The sequence below is a fragment of the Microcebus murinus genome, chromosome 27 (assembly GCF_040939455.1).
Source record: "Microcebus murinus isolate Inina chromosome 27, M.murinus_Inina_mat1.0, whole genome shotgun sequence".
Classification (NCBI taxonomy): domain Eukaryota; kingdom Metazoa; phylum Chordata; class Mammalia; order Primates; family Cheirogaleidae; genus Microcebus; species Microcebus murinus.
In genome coordinates, this window is record NC_134130.1 from 714,824 (window position 1) to 740,511 (window position 25,688).

The 25,688-nt window shown below is 42.2% G+C and overlaps 3 protein-coding genes across 3 annotated transcripts; 1 reads left to right on the plus strand and 2 right to left on the minus strand.

The window, feature by feature from the left end:
• Positions 1-1,901: 1,901 nt before the first annotated feature.
• Positions 1,902-2,819, plus strand: LOC105885430 (olfactory receptor 7A17-like). The gene has a single exon (XM_012790342.1). The coding sequence runs from the start codon at positions 1,902-1,904 to the stop codon at positions 2,817-2,819; it is 918 nt and encodes a 305-aa protein (XP_012645796.1).
• A 5,155-nt stretch (positions 2,820-7,974) lies between these two features.
• On the minus strand, positions 7,975-8,939 carry LOC142860996 (olfactory receptor 7A17-like). Its single transcript, XM_012790548.3, has one exon. The coding sequence runs from the start codon at positions 8,925-8,927 to the stop codon at positions 7,998-8,000; it is 930 nt and encodes a 309-aa protein (XP_012646002.3). The 5' UTR covers positions 8,928-8,939; the 3' UTR covers positions 7,975-7,997.
• Positions 8,940-15,709: 6,770 nt separating this feature from the next.
• LOC105885539 (uncharacterized) lies at positions 15,710-25,575 on the minus strand. Its single transcript, XM_075998385.1, has 5 exons — positions 25,533-25,575; positions 25,045-25,304; positions 19,830-19,956; positions 19,567-19,627; positions 15,710-19,154 (listed from the first exon to the last, which is right to left on the minus strand). The coding sequence occupies exons 1-5, from the start codon at positions 25,573-25,575 to the stop codon at positions 18,005-18,007; spliced, it is 1,641 nt and encodes a 546-aa protein (XP_075854500.1). The 3' UTR covers positions 15,710-18,004.
• Between the last annotated feature and the right edge of the window lie 113 nt (positions 25,576-25,688).

Sequence of the window (25,688 nt, forward strand, 5' to 3'; positions counted from 1 at the left end):
TTGGCCAACTAAAAATATATAGAGAAAAAATTAGCCGGGCATGGTGGCGCATGCCTGTAGTCCCAGCTACTTGGGAGGCTGAGGCAGGAGGATCGCTTGAGCCCAGGAGTTTGAGGTTGCTGTGAGCTAGGCTGATGCCACGGCACTCCAGCCTGTGACTCTGTCTCTAAATAAATAAATAAATGAAAGATCTGGAATTGGAGAATGAGAGGTGGGAAAGGAATGATGACATTTGAGAAGTAGAAGGACAAAGTTAGCCTCATGTCATCATCACCAGTGATAACTGTTCATTTAACAGGAAGGAACTATGCTAAGCTTTTTAGATATATCGACTAAGTCTGTTGGCCGCCCCAGGGGATGGATACAACTATTCCCACTATATAGGAGAAGATACTCACATTGGGCCAGGGCAATATACGTAACCTAAACATTTGTACCTCCGTAATATGCTGAAATAAAAAAAAAAAAGAATACTTGGGTCTGCTCTACAAGTTCAAACAGCCACTATGTGGTAGATCTAAGATTCAAAACCTGGTTTTCTGATTCCCGTAAGATTTGCAGTTAATATCATTTATTAAAATCTTTGACTGTTTCATCTTTCCAAATTCTCTACTTTTGCCTATTTCCTTTTGTGAACTGGTGTGTTGACTCCTCTTGTTCATTTTCCTAATGCAGTGTGCAATCTGCAAGGTGACTTGACATTGTATAGACATCCCTCTTTTCTCTTTCAGATAAATTTCTTGTGCTTTATTACTTATTCTCCACATCAAGGGGATAAAACCAGAGTTGGAATGCCTGCAGAGCCCAGCAAACTTTCTCTTCCTTACAATTCCTCAGGGACCGCCTAAGTATATTAAGTATTTTTCCTCCTACCATGCTCATTTTAGCTTTCTGTTTATTAAGCAGATTTTTTAAATGCTTCTTTAAATCCAGGGCCCAAAATGGCCATATCATCATGGAGCATTGATGGGACATCCATGGGAGGTTATCTGGAATTTGCCTGTCTCTACATTCATCAGGGGAAATATCATCTGACGTTGACAGTTTGCCTTGCGTCCATTCTTTTCCTAATCAGCGTGGCTGGGGGTGAGAGGGACATGCTGGGAGCATGCTCCAGGAGGCTGTTGTGTGGTGTGTGTGTGTGTGTGTGTTTTGTGGGGCATGAACAGTCCTCAGAACAGGGGGACCTAATGTCATATATTCCCAAATGAGACTTTTATCTTTGCAATTGTGAATTGTGCTGCTACACACATTCGAGTGCAAGTGTCTTTTTTATAGGATGTCTTTTTTTTCCCTTTGGGTAGATGCCCAGTGGTGGGATTCCTGGATCAAATGGTAGTTCTACTTTTCGTCCTTTAAGGTATCTCCATGCTACTTTCCGTAGAGGTTGTACTAGTTTGCAGCCCCACCAGCAGTGTACGAGTGGTCCTATCTCTCCACATCCATACCACCATTTGGTTTTTTGGGGGGACTTTTTGATAAAAAGCCATTCTCACTGGAGTTAGGTGGTATCTCATTGTGGTTTTCATTTGCATTTCCCGGATGATTAGAGATGCTGAGCATTTTTTCATATGTTTGTTGGCCATTAGTTTATCTTCTTTTGAAAAGTTTCTGTTCATGTTTTTTGCCGACTTTTTACGTTGATCTAGGCAAAGAATTTATGAAGAAGACCCCAGAAGCAATCAAGGCAACAACAAAAATAAATAAATGGAAGCTGCCCAAATTAAAAAGCTTTGCACAGCCAAGGAAACAATCATTAGCATGAATAGACAACCTACAGAATGGGAGAAAATATTTGCATGCTATCCGTCTGATAAGGGGCTGTTAACTGGAATCTATAAAGAACTCAAGCAACTCAGCAAGAAAAAATCATGTTAGTTTTCTCTTCACTGATAGAACACATGGGACCAAGAAATAATACACGGATTTCAGAATTTTTTCTCCTGGGATTTTCAGAGGAACCAGAATTGCAGCCCCTCATATTTGGACTGTTCCTCACCATGTATTTGATCACCGTGTTTGGGAACCTGTTCATCATCCTGGCATTCATCTTAGACTCCCACCTCCGCACGCCCATGTACTTCTTCCTCTCTGTCCTGTCCTTTGTGGACATCTGTTTCACCTCCACGAGCATCCCGAAGATGCTGGTGAACATTCAGACGCAGAGTAAAGTCATTACTTATGCAGGCTGCATCACCCAGACGTACTTTTTGTTGCTTTTTGCAGGGTTAGATGACTTCCTCCTGACCGTGATGGCCTATGACCGGTTCGTGGCCATCTGTCACCCCTTGCGCTACACGGTCATCATGAACCCCAGGCTCTGTGGGCTGCTGGTTGTGGTGTCTGGTGTCATCAGCGCTCTGCATTCTCTGTTACAAAGCTTGATGGTGGCGCAGCTGTCCTTCTGCACACACATGGAAATCCCCCACTTCTTGTGTGAGCTTAATCAGGTGGTCCGCCTTGCCTGCTCTGATACATTTCTCAATGACATGGTGATTTATTTTGCAGCTGTGCTGCTGGCTGGTTGTCCCCTGGCTGGGATCGTCTACTCTTACTCTAAGATAGTTTCCTCCATACGGGCAATCTCCTCGGCCAAGGGGAAGTCCAAAGCCTTTTCCACCTGTGCATCCCACCTCTCGGTTGTCTCCTTGTTTTACTGCACAATCCTGGGGGTGTACCTCAGTTCTGCCGCAACCCACAACTCCCACTCCAGCACAACAGCCTCGGTGATGTACACGGTGGTCACCCCCATGCTGAACCCCTTCATCTACAGCCTGAGGAATAAAGACATAAAGAGGGCTCTGAAACGATTCATCTGAGGGAAGCTATAAAAGGACCAATTGTGTTGCAACTGAAGAAACAGCCGTGCTTGTAGAACTCAAAGCCTTGGAGCCAGAAACTGCGAAATTTTGATCAGATTGTGAAAGTAGAATCTAGTCCTTCTATTTATTTCCTGCAATTTCCACTTTTTTTTTTTACATTGACATCTCTATACAATTGAAATAACTTACTTCCTTAGGCTTTTTGTTCATTCTGATATCTGATAATTTTTTTTCTTTAGTTGTTTTCCTATTTTTTCCCCAATGTTATTCCCAACCTTGGATCAGAAATACCTGGAAATTCCTATTCATAAGACAACATGAATTTATTAAAGTATAATTTTTTCTCACATGGCATCTGTCATATCACCTTTCCTCTTTAAGTTTTACTAAAGGAATATTCATGAGTTGTACTGCTCCTTTAGAAAAAAATACACTTAGTAACTGAGGACACCTAAATAAATTTTTTTTCTCTCTTTTCATATTTTTTTTTACTTTTATTTTATTAATTCTTGCTTACCTCCAAGGTTCTGCTTGATGCCTAAATAATTTTATAGTGTAAGAAAATCTGAGACCATAGTTTTTTACTTGCACTTCTACTGCCATTTTTATAACCCTATTTTAACTGCTTTTCCTGAAATGTAGACTTTAACATACTAGTATTTTATAACTAGTCATTGAGTGTTAGTCTCTCGTTGGGGTCTTGTTCTCTTGCTCATGTCCACAAAGCTCACCACAGTCACTGGCAAAACTGGTTCTTTTTTTTTTTTTTTTTCAGCATATTATGGGGGTACAGATTTTAAGGTTTCAATAAATGCCCATTTCCCCCCTCCCCCCACAAGTCTGAGTCTCCAGCATAACCATCCCCCAGATGGTGCACATCTCACTCATTATATATGTATATACCTGTCCCCTCCCCCCTCCCACCTGCCCAATACCCTATTACTGCAGTACCTATGTGACCACTTAGGTGCTGCTCAGTTAATACCAATTTGCTGGTGAGTATATGTGGTGCTTGTTTTTCCATTCTTGGGAAACTTCACTTAATAGTATGGGTTCCAGCTCTAACCAGGAAAATATAAGATGTGCTATGTCACCATTGTTTCTTAGAGCTGAATAGTACTCCATGGTATACATATACCACATTTTAAAAACTGGTTCTTGATGGCATGTCTCCAAGTGGAGTCTACACAAAAGACAAATTTGAACAAGTAGCCTCACCCACTGTGGCTATAAAGTGGCAGAGGACCACAAAGGTGATGAAGCAAAGTTTTCAATCACATATTGCATTTTTTTTTTTTTTTTGAGACAGAGTCTCGCTTTCTTGCCTAGGCTAGAGTGAGTGCCGTGGCATCAGCCTAGCTTACAGCAACCTCAAACTCCTGGGCTCAAGCGATCCTCCTGCCTCAGCCTCCCGAGTAGCTGGGACTACAGGCACGAGCCACCATGCCCGGCTGATTTATATATATATATATATGTATTAGTTGGCCAATTAATTTCTTTCTATTTTTATAGTAGAGACGGGGTCTGGCTCTTGCTCAGGCTGGTTTCGAACTCCTGACCTCGAGCAATCCGCCCGCCTCGGCCTCCCAGAGAGCTAGGATTACAGGCGTGAGCCACCTCGCCCGGCCCACATATTGCATTATTATGCAAAATATTTCTTTTTCAAGTTGCACAGCCACCTGTTGGCATCCATGCGTGAGGGGTTTATTTAGTGGAGTGTAGGTTTGCTTGGTGGGTTTTATCTTTTTAATTGAATTATCGTCCCGTTTCTGCTTGAAAATGTCCAGTGCTACCTAAAAACATGGCTCTTTGTATTGCCATCAATGACATATCACCCCCCCTTTTCTAAATTTTGTCATCATCACAATGAATGAACAATACCAATACCATCCATTCTATTTCTCTCAGCCTCAGGAGCCTCCTCGATCTTCGTGATTAAAGGATGGCTCACAAGTGCGTTTGAATTCCAGGCCATTCACGTGACTCAGGGTCACAACTTTTCCTGCACAAACATGCGTTTCCTTCCAACTGCTCCTTGTTACCTGGGAGCAACTCTCCGTGTCGTCACTTTTGAATGCAGTTATCTGAAATAAAATTGAATCACACAGTAATTATGGACGCTGTCTTCAAATATCAGAACAAATGTCAAAAATAGAAATGGCAGATTATTATAACTGCCCCCAGTTCTGTTTGCTCCAATGATTGTATTAGTTAACTATTGCTGTGTAGGAAGACATCCTAAAATCAATTTGTTTAGCGTAATGCCATTAGTGTCTAATGGGACCAGGGGGGGGGAGTGGCCTCCCCAGGAGACTGTATTTAGCTGTGAGTCTCTGGGTTGTGTTTCTAAGGCTCATTCATGTTGTCACGTGTGCCAGTAGTGCACTTCTGTCCTGAGCCAATTTGTGGTCAGTTTATTCCATTTCAATGTTGAGGTTCGTGTTCTAGTTTACAGAAAAATAAGTTTAGATTGCTTCTAGATAATTGAGGCGAGTTTGGAGGGACATATGTGCTTCTGCAGGAACAAACTGTGACTCTGAGATAAGTCTCTATTCCCAGAGGCAATCATGGGCGGAAATTGAAGGTATTATATGAGTCATACTTTGATCATGAAGATTTGAGAGAATTTAGAGTATAAAAGTGAAAATAACACAACTGATGATGGTGTGAATACACATATTATTCACTTACCTGCACTCAAATGCTTATGAAAAAAATTTTAAAGGAGGATATATTTGTTAGAACAATGGAAGGAGCCATATTTGTGGGTAGCTCTGGAAAACTTTAAGTGGAAACAGCAAGATGATACAATGCAACAATATAGACTGTGACACCAAAACATTCACGTGGATGAACAAGCCTCATTACACATGGACACCAAGCTTCCACACTTTATTTTTATTTTTTTATTTTTATTTATTATTTATTTCTGAGACAGAGTCTCACTCTGTTGCCCGAGCTAGAGTGCTGTGGTGTTAGCCTCGCTCACAGCAACCTCAAACTCCTGTGCTCAAGCGATCCTCCTGCCTCAGCCTCCCAAGTAGCTGGGACTACAGGCATGCGCCACCATGCCCGGCTAATTTTTTCTATATATTTTTACTTGGCCAATTAATTTCTTTCTATGTTTAGTAGAGACGGGGTCTCGCTCTTGCTCAGGCTGGTTTCGAACTCCTGACCTTGAGCGATCTGCCGGCCGCGGCCTCCAAGAGTGCTGGGATTACAGGCCTGAGCCACCGCGCCCGGCCAGCTTCCACACTTTAATGAATAATGTGCATCATCAAAACAAATGTCCATAATAATCATACGTCTGACTGAAACTTTTGCTTATCATTATTAACGTCGTCTCTGAATCCAGGGCCATATGAAGTTGATTTATTGTACATTTTTCTTTCTGTATAGACTACATTGGGAATACGTATTTGATGAGCAAATTTTGTGTTCCTACTCTGTGCTACGGAATATAGCAAGCACTGTGGGTACAGAGCAGAATAAAAGACAGGTGCTAATCAGGACACTAAAATGTCATGACAGCTATAAAACACAGGATGAGCAGTCAGGTATGATAGAGGAAGGAGTGACAATCAAAACCACAATGAGGGCCGGGCGCGGTGGCTCACGCCTGTAATCCTAGCTCTTGGGAGGCCGAGGCAGGCGGATTGCTCAAGGTCAGGAGTTCAAAACCAGCCTGAGCAAGAGTGAGACCCCGTCTCTACTATAAATAGAAAGAAATTAATTGGCCAACTGATATATATATAAAAAATTAGCTGGGCATGGTGGCGCATGCCTGTAGTCCCAGCTACCCGGGAGGCTGAGGCAGAAGGATCACTCGAGCCCAGGAGTTTGAGGTTGCTGTGAGCTAGGCTGACGCCACGGCACTCACTCTAGCCTGGGCAACAAAGCGAGACTCTGTCTCAAAAAAAAAACAAAAACAAAAACAAAAAAAAACCACAATGAGACATCACTTGTCTCCAGGGAGAATGGCTTTTATCAAAAACAGCAAATGCTGGCATGGATGTGGAGAGATAGGAACACTCAAACACCCCTGGTGGGACTGCAAACTAGTACAACATCTGTGGATAGCAATATGGAGAAAGGTCAAAGGACTAAAAGTAGAACTACCATTTGATCCAGCAATCCCACCACTGGGTATTTATCCAAAGGGAAAAATGACATTCTATAAAAAAAAAATCTGCACTCAAATGTTTATAGCAGCACAATTCACAATTGCAAACATGTGAAAACAACCCAAGTGCCCATCAATACATGGGTGGATTAATAAAATGTGGTATATGTGTACCATGGAGTACTACTCAGCCATAAAATATGGTGATCTAGCACCTCTTGTATTATCCTGGATGGAGCCTAAGCCCATTCTTCTAAGTGAAGTATTATGAGAATGGAAAAACAAACATCACACGTACTCACCATTAAACTGGTACAAATCGATCACAACTTATGTGCACATATGGAGATAACATTCATAGGGTGTCAGGCAGGTGGGAGTGGGAAGGGCATGGGTAAATTCACACCTAGTGGGCATGATGCACACTAATTGGGTAATGAGCAAACTTATAACTTTGTCTCAAACTGTACAAAAGCAAATTATGTAACCAAAATATGTGTATCCCTGTAATATTCTGAAATTAAAAAAAAAAAAAGCCATATAGCAGAAAACAAAAAAGAAAATATCTGGGGGATGGGCATGCTTGAGGCTCTGACTTGGTGATGCAAAGACAATTTATGTGACCAAAGCATTTGTACCTCTGTAATATGCTGAAATAAAAACAGAAAGAGGCAGGAATGACAAACTCAAAAGTGAACATCTGTGGTATTAGATATTTGTCTACAATAAAATTATACAAATGATCTTATACTTGTCAAATGTGGTTGATTCTATAGGGATAATACAGTGTGAGATAAATAGGAATCTCCAAATTGTTTTGAACTGTAGTTTGAAAGTAACTTTGAGAAGATCAGTTGGATATCCATAGAGCAGGAATCTTTATATAAGAATAAATCCTATGAAGCAGTTAAGATCAAAGAAATTGAAACATGAGGAAATAAACAGAAGGAGCAAATTCTACTTGCACAATCTGAGTCATGAATCACCATTTCAGGCTCTAGGGCTTAGAGTACTGAAATCACACACACTTCTTGGAAAATGGTCTTTTTTTTTTACTGCTTCCCTCTGAAGAATTGTTTCAGAGCCCTCTTTATGTCTTTATTCCTCAGGCTGTAGATGAAGGGGTTCAGCATGGGGGTGACCACCGTGTACATCACCGAGGCTGGTGTGCTGGAGTGGGAGTTGTGGGTTGCGGCAGAACTGAGGTACACCCCCAGGATTGTGCAGTAAAACAAGGAGACAGCCGAGAGGTGGGATGCACAGGTGGAAAAGGCTTTGGACTTCCCCTTGGCCGAGGAGATTGCACGTATGGAAGAAACTATCTTAGAGTAAGAGTAGAGGATCCCAGTCAGGGAAACACCCCCCAGCAGGATAGCTGAGAAATACATCACCATGTCATTGAGAAAGGTGTCAGAACAGGCCAGGTGGATTATCTGATTCAGTTCACAGAAAAAGTGGGGGATTTCCAAGTCCGTACAGAAGGACAGCGGCAATACCATTAAGCTTTCTAAGGAGGAACTCAGGACACTCATGATCCAGGACACCAGGACCAGCAGCACACAGAGCCTGGAGTTCATGATGACCATGTAGTGCAGGGGGTGACAGATGGCCACAAACCGGTCATAGGCCATCACGGTCAGGAGGAAGCTCTCCAGCCCCGTAAAGAGTATGAAAAAGTACATCTGGGTGATGCAGCCTGCGTAGGAGATGGCTTTGCTCTGTGTCTGCACATTCACCAGCATCTTGGGGACAGTGGTGGAGACCAAGCAGATGTCAGAAAAGGACAGGTTGGAGAGGAAGAAGTACATGGGGGTGTGCAGGTGGGAGTCTGAGATTGTGGCCAGGATGATGAGCAGGTTCCCGAGCACGGTGGTCAGGTGCATGGACAGGAACAGCCCAAAGAGGACGGGCTGCAGTTCTGGATCCTCTGAAAATCCCAGCAGAAGAAATTCTGAAATGCGTGTGTCATTTTCTGGCTCCATCTGGTAATGATGGGAATACTAAGAGTGAGAAAGAGAGCATGACACATGCTTGCATTAGAAACCTGTCAGAAGTGCTATCACTTGTACTTTAAAGTCAAAAAGTTATTTTCTATTTTTAAATTTTTGTTACCTTTGACAAGTAAAATTGTAAGTATCTTGTGCAGCATGATGTTCTGAGGTATATAAAAATTGCGTAGTGGCTAACTCTAGCTATTAATTACTGACATCTCCATTGCCTCATGGAGTCATCATTTTTGAGGTGAAAATACTTAACATTCACTCCTTTAGAAGTTTTTGAGAATATAATATATCATCAACTATAGGTATCACAATGCTGTCCAGTAGGTCTCTTGGAATTACTCCTCTTATCTGACTGTGATTTTGTATCTACTGATCAACATCTCCCCACCCCTCACCCCAGCCCTCCCAGCCTCTGGTAACATCCATTCTACAGGAAGTTAATTTCTACGTTTTGTGCGAGGATCTGGTCCCTGTTAGGGGATCGCCTAGAATCTCTCAATAAGAATTTCTGCCCCACTCGCAGCCTTTCTCTGAGACTGTATATTCTAAAGGATTTTTCTTTCTTGTTTGTTTGTTTAGTGTGAGGCAGGGTCTCACTCTGTCACTGCTAGAGGGCAGTGGCCTCATCATAGCTCACTGTAGCCTCAAACTCCTGGGCTCAAGTGGTCCTCCTGCCTCAGCTTCCCAAAGTGCTAGGATTACAGGTGTGAACCGCCTCACCTGGCCTGTTTTCTAAAATTTTAATGAGAAAATCTTTCACACATTTGAGGAATATAAAGTAAATTTTGACACGTTCCAGGCACTGTCTAGACAATGAATGAACGATGCTATGAAACAAAAGTCCCTGCAATCTAACGGCCAGAGACAAAATACAAGCAAATAATAAAATTCACCACATGTTGCGTTAGATGGTGATGAATCCTACGAAGAAAAAGAAATAGATAAAAAGGAAACCATTGATTTTTTTTCTTTTCTTTCTTTCTTTCTTTTTTTTTTTTTACTGGGTATCTAGGAAAGAGCACCAGACAAGGTGACAATTCAACCAAGACCATGATGAAGACAGGATGGAGACACAATGCTCTCTGCAGAAGTGTGAGCGAGGCAGTAGAAATGACCATGAAAGACCCCAAGGAAACTGTTCCTTTCAGGTGTTCAAAGCCTCCAAGGAAGCCAGTGTGGTAGGGAAATGAGCAAGAGCAGAGTGATGACAGATGGTGTCTGAGGATGTCGAGGAATGAGGTGGCCTCCTGCCTATGAAACTTGAAGGCACAAGGAGTCCCTCTATCCAGACGTTGTTGCATTTGTACTTTATTAATATAGTTACAAAGGTGTCCCAGGAATTGCAATGCATGCCCCCTTTGTTTCCTGCTGTTGCCTTGAATCGTAGCCTTTATGGTATGAGAACCTCTGGAGCACAGAGCCCAGCTGCCCTTTCTCTGAAAGCTGCCCTAAGGCGTACACACACACACACACACACACACACACACACACACACACACACACCCTAATGCATCCATGCAGGCAGCACACCGTGCCCTCCCAGGGACATGTTACTCCCATGCTCTTCTAACTCCCGGTCACACTAGTAGAAAACAATGGAATATAGGCAAGTTGTCAATGTCAAATTATCTTTTCCTGAGAGAATAAAGAAATGGTGCTCAGAAATTCCATATGGGAGTTTGGACATCTCCCATATACATTTAACCTCGAGGCTTGATTTTGGTATGGCCGTTTTCTGCCTCGTGTTTAAAGAAATATTTTAAAAATCTGCCCAGTTAATAAAGAGAGAGAAGAATTAATTGGACCTCAAAGGGAGGGCGACCCAACAAACTCAGGTAGTCTGTAAGGGACAGTGAAGAAGAAATAACCTCCTTAGTTTGCAAGACATTCCAACTCCTGGCATATCCCCTAATGTCCAGCAAAAATATTAAAAGGCAAAGGTATGTTTGCTCCCATGATAGTTTCTTTGGCTGTGCAGAAGCTTTGTAATTTGAACAGGTCCCATTCATTTGCTTTTGTTGTTGCTGTGATTGCCTTTGGGGTCTTCTTCATAAATTCTTTGCCTAGGCCAATGTCTATGAGAGTATTCCCAACGTTTTCATCTAGAATTCTTATAATTTCATGCCTTAGGTTCAAGTCTGTTATCCATCATGAATTGATTTTTGTGAGAGGTAAAAGTTGTAGAAACAACCCAGGTGCCCATCAATACATGAATGGATTAATAAAATGTGGTATATGTATACCATGGTGTACTATTCAGCTACAAGAAGCAATGGTGATATAGCACCTCTTGTATTATCCTGGATACAGCTGGAACCCATTCTACTAAGTGAAGTATCTCAAGAATTGAAAAATAAGCACCATGTATACTCCCATCAAATTGGTTTTAACTGATGAACAATTAAGTGCACATATAGTAATAACATTCATCGGGTGTCAGGCAGATTGGAGGGAGGAGGAGTATGATGTGCACCATCTGGGGGATGGACATGTTTGAAGTTCTGACTCCGGGGGGAAAGGGAGGAAAGGCAACACACGTAACCTAAACATTTGTACCCCCACAATATGCTGGAATAAAAAAAGAAAAAAATATATGTAATTAATATGCACTACCTCACATTGTTATCATTTTTGTGGTGAGGACACATAGCATCCATTCTCTTAGCATTTTTCAAGAATAGTATTTTATCTTCGTTAAATATAGTCACCATGCTGTACAATAGATCTCTTGAACTTATTCTTCCTCACTGAAATCCTGTAACTTTTTACAAACATCTCCCATCCCTCCTTCCTCTCTTGCCCGAGCCTCTGATAACCACTATTCTACTCTCTAATTCTAAGACATCATGTCTTTTAGATTCCATATGAGTAAGATCATGCAGTACTTGTCTCTCTGAATGATTTCAGAAGGAGGCCAGTCCCTGCTAAGAAGGGAATGCAACCTAAACGAAGAGCCCAAGAGACCAAACTGTTGAGAAACAGCGTGGAGCTGAAGTTACCTCCAGACTCCGGGGCCCAGCCCACACGCTGAGCAGATTTTTGTTGATCTACTTGCCTTCACATGGAAACCATATCGGACCCCCTGACCTGATCGATTCCTGTGCATATTCCATATTTATTGATCACGCATGTTTTTCTATGGCCCGATAGATGATGCAGATGCTCTTCTCACTTTTCTTCATGGCATCATTTCTTTATTATTCTTGGGCTTTAGGTTTTGATCACTTTTTGACAAATCCAGTGAGCACACTCTAGTGTGTTCCAATGCACTGCATCTTAAAAACTAAAAGAAAAACTCCTTCACTTTACTGCACAACTCTGCACATATTCAATTTTCCTACCTACTTACTGCAAAACTCCTCAGCTATGTTCTAATTACAGGGAAAATACTTTGTAACTCCTCCTTCAGCCTCATCCAAATGGACTTCCATACTCATCACTTATTTGACAAGTATGATCCCTGCATTGCATTCTAAAAGAAACTTCTCCTTTTAACATCTTAAATAAATTAATGACAAAGTAATCAGTAGACTAGGGAAACAAACACATCAATCCGTCAGGTCTGGGTTAGATTGGTTTGGCTGTCAGGTGATCTTGGAAAAATGTTCTTGGTTTTCATTTTCTCTGAACCTTTCCTGCAGGGACTAGTGGGCTATCAGCTCACCTGTATCAGGTCCCTGAGAAGAAGATCTCTGTGTGGATTTCTGAGTTCTACCCTGGATGGTCAATGATGGACACTGAAGCTCTGTCCCCAAACAAGACAGTAGAAAGGACTGAAGCATTGGTCTTTAAGCCAGATGTAGGACTCCAAAATGAAAAGCACATCCCGTCCAGCCCAAGGTTGTACACTCTAAGGCACGAGAGCATAGGATCTATTTTGAGCTCTTTCAGCTCATTAGGTACATATCCCTCTTGTCACTCTAGCCCCTGAGCACCTGGTTTTCCTGTGGGACACTGGGTTGGGCAGAAAAAAAACTTTCCCTGCTCAGTCTGCGTTCCCAAGAGACCATTTTAGAAGTCAAGTGTATCCAGTCTTTATTTCTCCTTCTCTGTGAAATCTCCTGCTCTCCAAAGGGCTAAACTTTTTAGCACTTTTGCCCAATTTTTAGTTAAAATTTCCTCCTGGGCTCAAGCAATCCTCCTGCCTCAGCCCGCTGAGTAGCTGGGGCAACAGGTGCGTGCCTTCACACCCGGCTAATTTTTTTTTAATTATTTGTATGGATGGGGTCTTGCTATGCTTCTCACGCTGGTCTTGAACTCCTGGCCTCAAGCCACTTTCTTGCCTCGGCCTCCCAAAGTGCTGGGATTACAGGCGTGAGCCCCCATGCCCGTCCTGATACATTGTGTTTTTATGTTCGTTTGGGTCAAGATATTTTCCAATTTTTCTTTTGATTACTTCTTTGACCCATTAGTTTGAGAGTATGTTTAATTTCCACATATTTATGAATTTTCCAATTTCCCTTCTGATATGATGTCTAGTTTTATTTCACTGTGGTCAAAAAGGATACTTGGCTTGATTTCAAGATTGTTAAATTTGTGAAGTCTTGTTTTTGGAGAATGTTGTGTGTACTTGAAAAGAATGTGTATTCTGCTGTGTTGGGTGAAGTGCTTTGGGTGTGTTGGTTAGGTCTCTTTGGCCTGTAGTGTTGGTTAAGTCTCATATTTCTTTGTAGATTTTCTGTCTGGACCTTTCATCTGTTATTGCAAGTGAAGCATGTATATCTCCTACTGTCCTTGTATTGCTATCTCTATCTCCCTTTGATTCTTTCAGTGGTTGCTTTATTAATATTTATTTTTCTGATGTTTAGTGCATATATGTTTTTAATTCTTTTAACTTTGTGGCAATTGGACCCTTTTCTCACTATATATTGTCCTTCCTTTCCCTTGTGGCATTTTATTTGACCTAAAAGTTTATTTTATCTGATACTAGCATAATCATTCCTTTCTTTTGAATCTCTTTTTACAGCTCTTCAATGTCAGTGTAACCCAAACCCTAACCCATAAATCTAAAGTGAGTCTCCTGTAGACCACATACAGTAGGATCCTGTAATTTTTTTCTTCACTAAACTACCCTATGAGTTTTGTGGCTGGGGATGACTCCATTTAGATTTTTGATAGAGAAAGATTTATTATTGCCAATTTATTCATTGTTTTACATTTGTCCTCTAGTTCTTTTGTCCCTTTCCCTTTCTTGCTCTATCTTGTAATTCATTGATTTTGTTATAATCATACTCTGATTCTTTTGCCTTTTTTGTGTCTCTTCCATAGATTATATTTTGGTGACTATCATGAGGCTTACATAAAATGTATTGTAACAGTTGATCTTAAGGTGACCTTACAAGTTTAAACTCATACAAAAACTATAAATTTAACCCCTTTCATCATGCTTTATTTCAAAACTTCCATATTTCATCTTGTATATCAAGATACTTTTGTAATTATGGGAGTTTTTAAAAATACCTTTGTCTTTTGATACTGGAATTCAAAATGACTTACCTGCTGCTAGTATTCTTTCAGTTTGTTCTTTTTTATTTTTGAGAATGAATTTGAGATGTTTGATTTTCAGTCTTTGTTCCATTCTAACATAGTCACATAAGCCTCTTAAGTGTCCTCTAAGCAATGCTTTATCTGGTATAGAATGCAATTTTACACTTTTCCTTCCAAGTTCCTAAAAAGCACCTAGATACCATGTGCCTCACCTAGGGGCTCACATTCTATTCTCTAAGTAGAATGGTTTTCCCCCACTCTTAGCCTGGTGAGCTGCTCTCATATTCTTGGTCTTCTATGAAGCCTTTTTTGTGCTCACACATCTAACTGTGCATAGATCACCTCTTAGACTTCACAGTGTATCATGTGTATACTTGCCTGTTTTTTGAAGCAGGGAATATATGTGTTTTTGTATGTTGTTGGTATTTCTCAATTTTTTTTTTTTTGAATTAATAAATGAATTGAGGCCGGGCGTGGTGGCTCACGCCTGTAATCCTAGCACTCTGGGAGGCCGAGGCGGGCGGATTGCTCAAGGTCAGGAGTTCAAAACCAGCCTGAGCGAGACCCCGTCTCTACCATAAAAATAGAAATTAATTGGCCAACTAATATATATATATATAAAAATCAGCCGGGCATGGTGGCTTGTGCCTGTAGTCCCAGCTACTCGGGAGGCTGAGGCAGGAGGATCGCTTGAGCCCAGGAGTTTGAGGTTGCTGTGAGCTAGGCTGATGCCACGGCACTCACTCTAGCCTAGGCAAGAAAGCGAGACTCTGTCTCAAAAAAAAAAAAAATAAATAAATAAATAAAAAATAAATGAATTGAGATGGGGGAAGAATTGGAATTTTACAAAAATTGTAGTTTTATTCTCTGTCAGTAGAATTATTAGAAAACATTGGCTTTCTAATGGATTTTTAAAAGCAGCAGTCCTGGCCGAGGCGGGCGGATTGCTCGAGGTCGGGAGTTCAAAACCAGCCTGAGCAAGAGCGAGACCCCGTCTCTACTATAAATAGAAAGAAACTAATTGGCCAACTAATATATATAGAAAAAATTAGCCGGGCATGGTGGCGCATGCCTGTAGTCCCAGCTACTCGGGAGGCTGAGACAGAAGGATCGCTTGAGCCCAGGAGTCTGAGGTTGCTGTGAGCTAGGCTGACGCCACGGCACTCACTCTAGCCTAGGCAACAAAGTCAGACTCTGTCTCAAAAAAAAAAAAAAAAAAAAAAAAAAAAGCAGCAGTCCTGACTTTGCATATAAAGGAAGCAAAGAAAAGCGGACTTCAAAAGAATCTGTGATCACATCAATGTTTGAAAGGACATTTACTAACTAGTGGTCTAGTATAAGTGAATGATGACAGCAGTTTAAGTGAAATAGATGAGGCTGAAGGAGGGGGAAATCTGCAAGTTCTTTATTTCCTGTGAAGTAATGTTATCAGTGATAACTGTTCCTGGAAACAGAACAGTGTAGCCTCCCAAAGCTAGAGAATCTCAACTGTATCAATGCTCCTGAAAGATTAAGATGAAGACCAGTGACTTTGACAAGGAACAATTTCAATAAATAGTCAGTGTGGAATGCTGCCTGTGGGTATAAACAGACAATTCTTGAAAGAATTTTTGCTGGGAAAGGCAATAACAAAATGGGTGTTGAGTAAAGAAGATTGTGAGATTCAAAAGAGTTGTCTTTCATTTTTTATTTCAGATTTGAAGCTCTTAGAGTATATTTGTGTGCCATTGGAAATGATCCAGTAGAGAAGAACGTGTTGGCCGGGCAAGGTGGCTCACGCCTGTAATCCTAGCACTGGAGGCTGAGGCAGGAGGATCACTCAAGGTCAGGAGTTCAAGACCGGCCTGAGCAAGAGTGAGACCCTATCTCTACTAAAAATAGAAAGAAATTAGCCAGACAACTAAAAATATATAGAAAAAATTAGCCGGGCATGGTAGTGCATGCCTGTAGTCCCAGCTACTCAGGAGGCTGAGGCAGGAGGATCGCTTGAGCCCAGGAGTTTGGGTTTGCTGTGAGATAGGCTGATGCCACGGCACTCTAGCCCAGGCCATGGAGTGAGACTCCAGATCAAGAAAAAATTAGGATCAAGATAAAAATTCTGGCCGGGCGCGGTGGCTCACGCCTGTAATCTTAGCTCTCTGGGAGGCCGAGGCGGGCGGATTGCTCAAGGTCAGGAGTTCAAAACCAGCCTGAGCAAGAGTGAGACCTCGTCTCTACTATAAATAGAAAAAAATTAATTGGCCAACTGATATGTATATAAAAAATTAGCCGGGCATGGTAGCCCATGCCTGTAGTCCCAGCTACTCGGGAGGCTGAGGCAGGAGGATCGCTCGAGCCCAGGAGTGTGAGGTTGCTGTGAGCTAGGCTGACGCCACGGCACTCACTCTAGCCTGGACAACAAACCGAGACTCTGTCTCAAAAAAAAAAAAAAAAAAACAGTTAAGAAACTATTTTAAAGACATGTACAGAAATCTTAGTGGCCAAAAAAATACACATTGTTTTTACTCACAGAAAATGAAACATACTTTGAAATAAACTAAGGCATTGCATTCTGCTAAAAGTAAAAGGAGGCCGGGCGCGGTGGCTCACGCCTGTAATCCTAGCTCTCTGGGAGGCCGAGGCGGGCGGATTGCTCAAGGTCAGGAGTTCAAAACCAGCCTGAGCAAGAGTGAGACCTCGTCTCTACTATAAATAGAAAGAAACTAATTGGCCAACTGATATATATATAAAAAAAATTAGCCGGGCATGGTGGCGCATGCCTGTAGTCCCAGCTACTCGGAAGGCTGAGACAGAAGGATCGCTCGAGCCCAGGAGTTTGAGGTTGCTGTGAGCTAGGCTGACGCCACGGGACTCACTCTAGCCTGAGCAACAAAGTGAGACTCTGTCTCAAAAAAAAAAAAAGTAAAAGGAAACACTTGAAATTTCCAGATAAGAGGAAGGAAAGTTCTGGGTAAGGCCAGTCACTGCACAATGCAGCGGAGGAAGAGAAGTTCCCATTTAGCTGGTTTTGATGGCAGCGCTATAGCTGTCATGCTGAATCAGCAAGTGTCACTACCTGTACAAACAAAAGTGCTTGCAATAGAAATCACACTTTATGCCAATACAATATATAGACTAGGTGAGTTGAGCATCCTTAAGGAAAATGTAATGGTGGATGGATCTTAAATGTGCAGCCTATGGGGCATCTTTGGAAACCTACACCACTGAGAAAATGAAAGGCAAGTGATTTTGAGAATACCTTTGATTAGCAAGCAAGCCAAGTAATCAAGGAAAAGAGCTGGTAAGAGGTGTTCACATGGCCCATATGAATTGACTATCTCCCTGTATGGTGCCTCTAAAATGTAACTAATACCTTCCTCATGTCTGCCTCTGAAATCTTATGTAAGAAAGTCTATTTATGGACTGTGCCATGGAATCATCCAACTCCAATTGTAGGTTTTACTATAGTATCAGAGGTCGCTCTTCTCTACTCATAAGTCAGTTATCTCATGGGGCCTTTCTGCACTATGTTTGAAGAAAACTGGGACAACTGAATGCTTTCCCAATTCTTTACATTAATAGGATTTCTCTCATGTATTAATAGCATGAGCTCTTTCATGTTTTCGACAGGTACTGGAACGAATGAAGGCTTTCCCACATTGCTTACATTCATAGGGTTTCTCTCCAGTGTGAATCCTTCCATGTCTACGAAAGGAACAGATACAATGGAATAACTTCCCACACTGTGTACATTCATAAGGCTTCTCTCCAGTGCGAATCCTTTCATGTATTCGAATGGTCTTGATACAGCTGAAGGCTTTACCACAGTGCTTACATTCATAGGGTTTCTCTCCAGTGTGAATCCTTCCATGATATCGCAAAGAAGTGGAAGAACTGAAAGTTTTACCGCATTGCTTACATTCATGGGGTTTCTCTCCAGTGTGACTTCTTTCATGCCTTTGAAGTGAACCAGGAGAATAAAAGGCTTTCCCACATATCATACATTTGTGAGGTCTGTCTCCAGTGTGCATTCTCATGTGCCATCGAATGCTCTTCCGCTGAGCAAATGTTTTCCCACATTGCTCACATTCGTAAGGTTTTTCTCCAGTGTGCGTCCTTTCATGTACTTGAAAGGAACTGAAATAAATGAATCCTTTCCCACACTCCTTACATTCATATGGCTTCTCTCCTGTGTGAGTTATTTCATGTACTCGAACAGAACTAGACCTACGAAAAGCTTTACCACATTCTTTACATTTATATGGTTTCTCTCCAGTGTGAATTCTTTCATGTTTACGATACAAACTGAGATAAGCAAATGCTTTTCCACAAAGCATACATTTATGAGGTCCACCTCCACTGTGCGTTACCATATGTCTTTGAAAGCGTGTGGGAGAATTGAAGGTTTTTCCACATTCCTCACAATCATAGAACTTCTTTCCAGTAGGAGACCTTTCATGCGTTCCAAAGGAGTCCCAATAACTGAAGGCTTTCTCACATTGCTTATATGTATATGGTCTTTGTCTATATTCCTCATACTCAGATGGTTTGTGTCCTGTGTCAGCTCTGATAGCTTTATTTAAAGTTGAATGTCCAATGGAGACTTTTTTGCTTGCACTGCTTTCACATGGTTTTAATCCAGGAGTTTTCTTTTTCAGCATGTGATCTGAAACCCGATTCAACATTTCTCCACACTGACTACCTTTTTTCCTTATAAAGAGTCTCTCTCCAACAACACTTCTGTGGAAAATAAGAAGCGCATTATTAAGGCTTTGTTTATAAATTATTTTATTTATTAATAAGCATTATACTTGCATTTTTAACTTTCCCAAGGAAAGAGTAGGTTTTTGGTCCTTCATGAATTGTTTCAACATGAATAGACCGACCACATGCTCTGTAAAATGGCTAGTCCATACAAATTATAATAAAATAATATTTATGTAGGATTTCTTAATACTATCTCCAAGTAAACTATTTCAGAAACATCAAACATCTGTATCAAATTTAAATATATGTTTTCAGAGCAATTTTTCTAAGAATACATTAAAATGATGTTAGGATTATTAATTTTTATAGTTTTAAAAAAAAAATTTCCAGACATTTTAAAATTCTCTCCAGAGATATATTTATTTGTCCCCTGAATACAAATTACCTTAGATTTATCCTGGGATTTTTACACTCATCTTCCATGTTCTGGTCTTTCCACATTTTTCCTAAAATACACACCAGAAATATAGTCCTGAATTATTATAAATACAAAAGAAATATTAGATTCTACGTTCATGGTTCACTGTGGCCATGCCTGACTATGCACCAAAGTATTCTCTGTGCACATTCCAAATCACTGAACACCACTTATGAGCAAGAAAGTCTTGTTCTCTAAATCACTGAATGAGGGAATATTGTCACACTTACCTATAGAGGACAGGTTCCTCAATGTTTCCTGCATCACATCTCTATACAGATTCCTCTGAAAAGGATCCAGCAAAGCCCACTCCTCCAGGGTGAAGTTCACAGCCACATCCTCAAAGGTCACGGAGTCCTGAAACATCCCACATGTGTAGAGGAGGATGGGTGAGGCCCACAGCCCTGGGGACCTATACTCTATTGCTAAGAAGTTCACATAATGCTGTGGACTCCAAACATTTGTTCCATGACTTGGTCATGAGACTCTTGACTCTCCATCCATACTCACTTCCTCCCACACAGCAATTCTGATGCTAAAATGCAACTATTTGGCTATGTAACAGCAGAATACAAAAATGTGTCTTGTTGGTTAATCCAGGGAGAAAGATGTGTTGTTTGTGTCACCGCTAATGTCTCCTTGTTCAGTGGATCTGTGGCACCTGTCATAACAAAACCCTACTAGTTAGCATACAGAAAAAAGTTAGCATTAGCAATCCTGAGACTTTGCGTCTTTGATGATGCTTATTCAGAAAGTTTAACCTTTGATGGTATTTTGAACAGTATCTGACCATTGTAACTACTAAGAGAGTTGTAACTTACTGAAAGAGAAACCTATGAGCAGAAACTCTTGTGGGATAGGGTACTGGGCAGAAAAACCCCCATTATATTATTTGAATTCCCAAAGGCTCAATGGGGACAAGGCTGACAGGTAAAATGTCCAGGGCCCTAGTCTTAACAAAAAACAAAATATGACCAATCAAAATTAACAGATTTGAGGCCGGGCGCTGTGGCTCACGCCTGTAATCCTAGCTCTTGGGAGGCCGAGGCGGGCGGATTGCTCAAGGTCAGGAGTTCAAAACCAGCCTGAGCAAGAGCGAGACCCCGTCTCTACTATAAATAGAAAGAAATTAATTGGCCAACTGATATATATATAAAAAATTAGCCGGGCATGGTGGCACATGCCTGTAGTCCCAGCTACTCGGGAGGCTGAGGCAGAAGGATCACTCAAGCCCAGGAGTTTGAGGTTGCTGTGAGCTAGGCTGACGCCACGGCACTCACTCTAGCCTGGACAACAAAGCGAGACTCTGTCTCAAAAAAAAAAAAAAAAAAAAAAATTAACAGATTTGTGCTTCAGAGGACATTATCAACAGAGTGGAATAGGCAATACATGAAATTGGAGAAAGTACTGGCAAATCATGTGTCTGGCAAGGTATTAATAATAAGAACTGATTTTAAAGCTCCTAATTTTAAACCATAAAAAAAAATAGCCAAATAGCCAAACACCCCACATAAAAATTTTGGTGAACATGTGAAGAAACTGGATCCATGTCACTGTTCAAAGGAATATGAAATGGCTCAACCCCTGTGGTAAACAATATGGTGGTTCCTCAAAAATTAATGATAAAATTACTATGTATTCCAATAAGCCACATCTCAGTATATTTATATTCAAAAGAATTGAAAGCAGAATCTTGAAGAAAGTTATTTCAAAATCATTGTTTACACAGACAAGAGGTGGATCAACCCCAATGTCCATTGATGGAAGAATGGATAAACAAAATATGGCTATGCACATACATACAATGAGAAATAACTGAGTCTTACAAAATAACATCATGGCCCATGCAACAACATGCAAAAAACTTCAGGGTGGGACACCAAATAAAAAAAGCCAGTGATAAAAAGAAAAATGCAGTATTAGTCATTTTCGGTAAATTGTGTAAAGTAATTAAACTGAAAAATCAGGAAGTAGAATGGTAGCTGCCAATGCCTGAGAGGAAGAGGAAATGGGGAGTTGTGTTCAATGGGTATAAATTGTGATCATTACAAGATGAAAAATTTCTGAAGATGAGTCATACAATAAAATGAGTATGGTTAACACTACTCACTATCTATACACTTAAAAAGACTTAAGTTGGTAAAATTTTTATTATTATTATTATTTTTTGAGACAAGAGTCTTGCTCTGTTGCCCTGGGTAGAATGCAGTGGTATCATCATAGCTCACTGCAACTTCAAACTCCTGGGCTCAAGTGATCCTCCTGCCTCAGCCTCCCAAGTAGCTGGGACTACAGGCTAGCTGGGACTACAGACTCACACCAGGACACTTGGCTAATTGTTCTATTTTTAGTAGAGACTGGGTCTCTTTCTTGCTCATGCTGGTCTTGAACTCCTGACCTCACAATCCTCCTGCCTTGGCCTTCAAGAGTGCTAGGATTACAGGCATGACTACCACACTGGCCTTAGTTAGCAAATTTGTCACTGTTTTTTTACAACCTTGACAATAATAAATTATTGTTCTAAAGAACCAAATTGATTAAAAGATGGAGAAAAATTTGAACAATATTTCTCTGACATATTTACAAATAGTCAAAGCACAGGAAATAAAAAATAAATTTGTTACCCATCAAGACAAACATGCTGTGTTGTAGATGACAAATTCAAATATAGTAGGAATTGCTGATAAAGTGTATATATGAATTAAGCACCTCACCTTTAATTCATGTGTGTTCATTCTTGTCATTTCTACTTGGGGGCAGAAATAAGAACGTTATTGTCAACAAGATCAAATAACCTGAAATAACCCAAGTTCCATAGGCACTGCAATAGGTGAGTAAACTGGGTGACCCACGACTTCAGACTGCAGCAGTTTGCAACAAACAGATGCAAGAAAACCAGAAATAAACTGTATCAGCATAATATTAATGGCATATAAATGGCAATATTAAGTTACTGAAAGTTTGAAAGAGGTAAAACTCTGCATCTTGGTAAAGAGATGATAAAGCGGCCGGGCACGGTGGCTCATGCCTGTAATCCTAGCACTCTGGGAGGCCGAGACAGGCGGATTGCTCAATGTCAGGAGTTCAAAACCAGCCTGAGCAAGAGTGAGACCCCGTCTCTACTATAAATAGAAAGAAATTAATTGGCCAACTAATACATATAGAAAAAATTAGCCAGGCATGGTGGCACATGCCTGTAGTCCCAGCTACTCGGGAGGCTGAGGCAGTAGGATCGCTTGAGCCCAGGAGTTTGAGGTTGCTGTGAGCTAGGCTGATGCCACGGCATTCACTCTAGCCTGGGCAACAAAGTGAGACTCTGTCTCAAAAAAAAAAAAAAAAAAAAGAGATGATAAAGCTATAAAGAATAACAGAACAAATCACAAATTTGGTCACCTGTGGGTGCCAAACGGCAGTGAGATCAGGGAGATAGAACGGAACTGCTCTAGGACTACTGATTTCCCTAGGTGGTATGCCCTTGGGTATTTATATTCTTATTATTTCAACTTAGAATCACACAATTGATTTCAAGAACTCTATTTGCTTCTTCAGACCTTATCACACAATCCAATCTGCTTCAAATAATAAAATTCTTACACACAAATTACGGAAAACAATTCCTAAATGTTTGAGTAAAGACCAAATATAAGGCAGTGAGATTCTACAAAGGAAACCAAGAGGGAAGTGGCTCAGGGAGGCAGCCCACATAATCCCCAGTTCACAAGTGATTCCACAGTCCCATAGGTCAGGCGCATTCCCAAGCTTGGGACCCACCCTGACTGTGGCACACTCCAAGGCAGTGCCCAAGGAAATTTGAGGAGCCAGAAAACTTAATTCTACAGGGGGGAAAAAACTCACAAACTATAACTAACTAAATTCTTGTACCTCATAAACCAGGCTTGTATACAAAATGTTATGGTCCTGTTTTGCCTATATGAGAAAGAATTTCATTTTAAACTTTGGAGAATGAGTTCATTTTTCTGGAGTCTGTGTTTTCCCAAATGGCCATTCCCAGCCCTTTATTTGAATAAAGTCTTTAAAACTGGATTTTGACCTTTTCACTTACTTCAGGTTGACAAGTCCAAACAAGACAACTGCCTAACTGTAATCAATCAATCATTTAATCTGCATTGGTTCCTTATGAGCCTCATAAAAGCCTTTCCTTTAACCAGGGGTCCTCAAACTACAGCCCACAGGCCACATGTGGCCTGCCAGGACATTTATCCAGCCCACCGGGTGTTTTTGCCACCGCTGCCTGTCCTACTTAGCAGCCGACTGGTCCCAGGCCCCCAGTGCGCATGTGTAGAATGTGTGCTGCGCTCTCCAACAGCCCTCAAACGGTCTGAGGGACAGTGAACTGGCCCCGTTTAAAAAGTGTGAGGACCCCTGCTTTAACTTGTAAATGAAAAAAAATCCTAAGCACCCCCAACTGAGTGAACCGACCCCCTCTAGTCCTAGAGGACCCCAGGAAACTCTTAACACTGAGTTCCCTGCCCTGTTGGGAATGGTGGTCAGACATGTCTTGTTATACATCCTCCTTTTTGAAGCTTAGATAGGACTGACCCACATTAATGTTAAAACAGAGATCACAAGATTGACAAAACAAAGATTCCCTGTGGCAATAAGAAACCAAATTATAAACAAGACCTAAGGCCATGCAAGGCAGTGGTAATGTCTGTCATGCATTAGAAGCCACAAGATCTAGTTAAACTGCTCTTTTTTCAATGCTGGCATATCACTGGAAAGAGAAGAGACTCCCCTATCTTAAGCATCAATTCCTTGGGTGTCCAAATTTTCAGATAAAGCTTAATACCCTCAACCAATTGCCAACTAAAAATTGCTTCAACCCTACAGCTTGTAAATCCCCACTTCCAGATGTCCAGCCTTTAATCTGAACCAATGTATACCGTGCACGTACTGATTTATGATTTTACCTGCACTTTCCGACTCGCTGAAACGTATGAAACCAACCTGTTACCCGACCACCGTATTCAGGGTTCTTAGGTTTCTGCCCTTATTTTCTGCTCAGAATAAATGCATTCATTTTTGAGAGTTTGGGCTTTTTCCGTTAACAAGCCACGAGGCCTTAATTTAGTTTTTAAGAGCAGAAAGAAGTGACTGGGCACCCCACAGGCCGCAGCCCCTCCCACGCACGACCCCACACTCCGAGTCGGGACCCGGCCCGACGACCCTCCAGCCGTCACCGCACAGCCTGGGGACTCGCGGGGCTGCCCAGAGAGGGCTGCCGGGTCGGGGTGAAGTCGCCGCGGAGGGGCGGGATAGGGGGACGCCAAGGGGGCTGGCTCCCAGCCCCACCCTGTGGGGACAGAGGGACCGAGGGCCGACCGGGGGCGACTCGAGTCCGCAGACTACGGAGCGGACCGCGGGGAGGCCCAGGTCCCGCGACTGCAGCGAACGGTCGGATCCAAGCAGCCCCTGCTCCCTTACCCGGCCCCGCACGCTCCCCATTTCCCGGCCTCCAGGCGTCCCAGCGTCGCCTCTACGGCTCTTGCGACCAGTGCACGCCACAGGGGCGGCGACGGCGCGACAGAAGCTGGGGCGGAGGCACCTGAGGGCTCTCGGAGCAGCCGAGGCGGACCCCAAGCCCTGCGGGTGCGACCCACGCAGGAGTGGAGACAGGTTAAAGGTCGCCTCCTTCTTCCGGCGGTGCGTCGCATGGGCGGTTCGCGGGCCCGGTTTTAGCACCCCTGATTGGATGGGGCCTTCATGCCCCGCCCCCTAACGCCTGAGTGACGGCTGAGGCCGGAAACAGAAACCCGCGGAGACTGATCGACGGGTTCCAGCCACTGCCTGCCAAGCTCATCCGTCAGTGGATGTTTCCAGTTCAGTCCAACTTGCTCCAGGTTGCCAAGAGGGGCTCTGTGGTCTTTCTTACACCATGGACTGTGCCTGCCTCTCCCTCCGGGAGGTGATACGCGCCTGGAACGGAATTCCAGACTCGGTGTCCAGCGGCGCCATCCCTTTGCCTCAGGGCTGGAGGTGATCTGCGAACCGAGGGCGTTCTGGGCCTCGCAGCAGAACCGGCTCTGTGGCCCGGACCCCGGCGGAGTGGGGGACCCCAGTCTGTATGC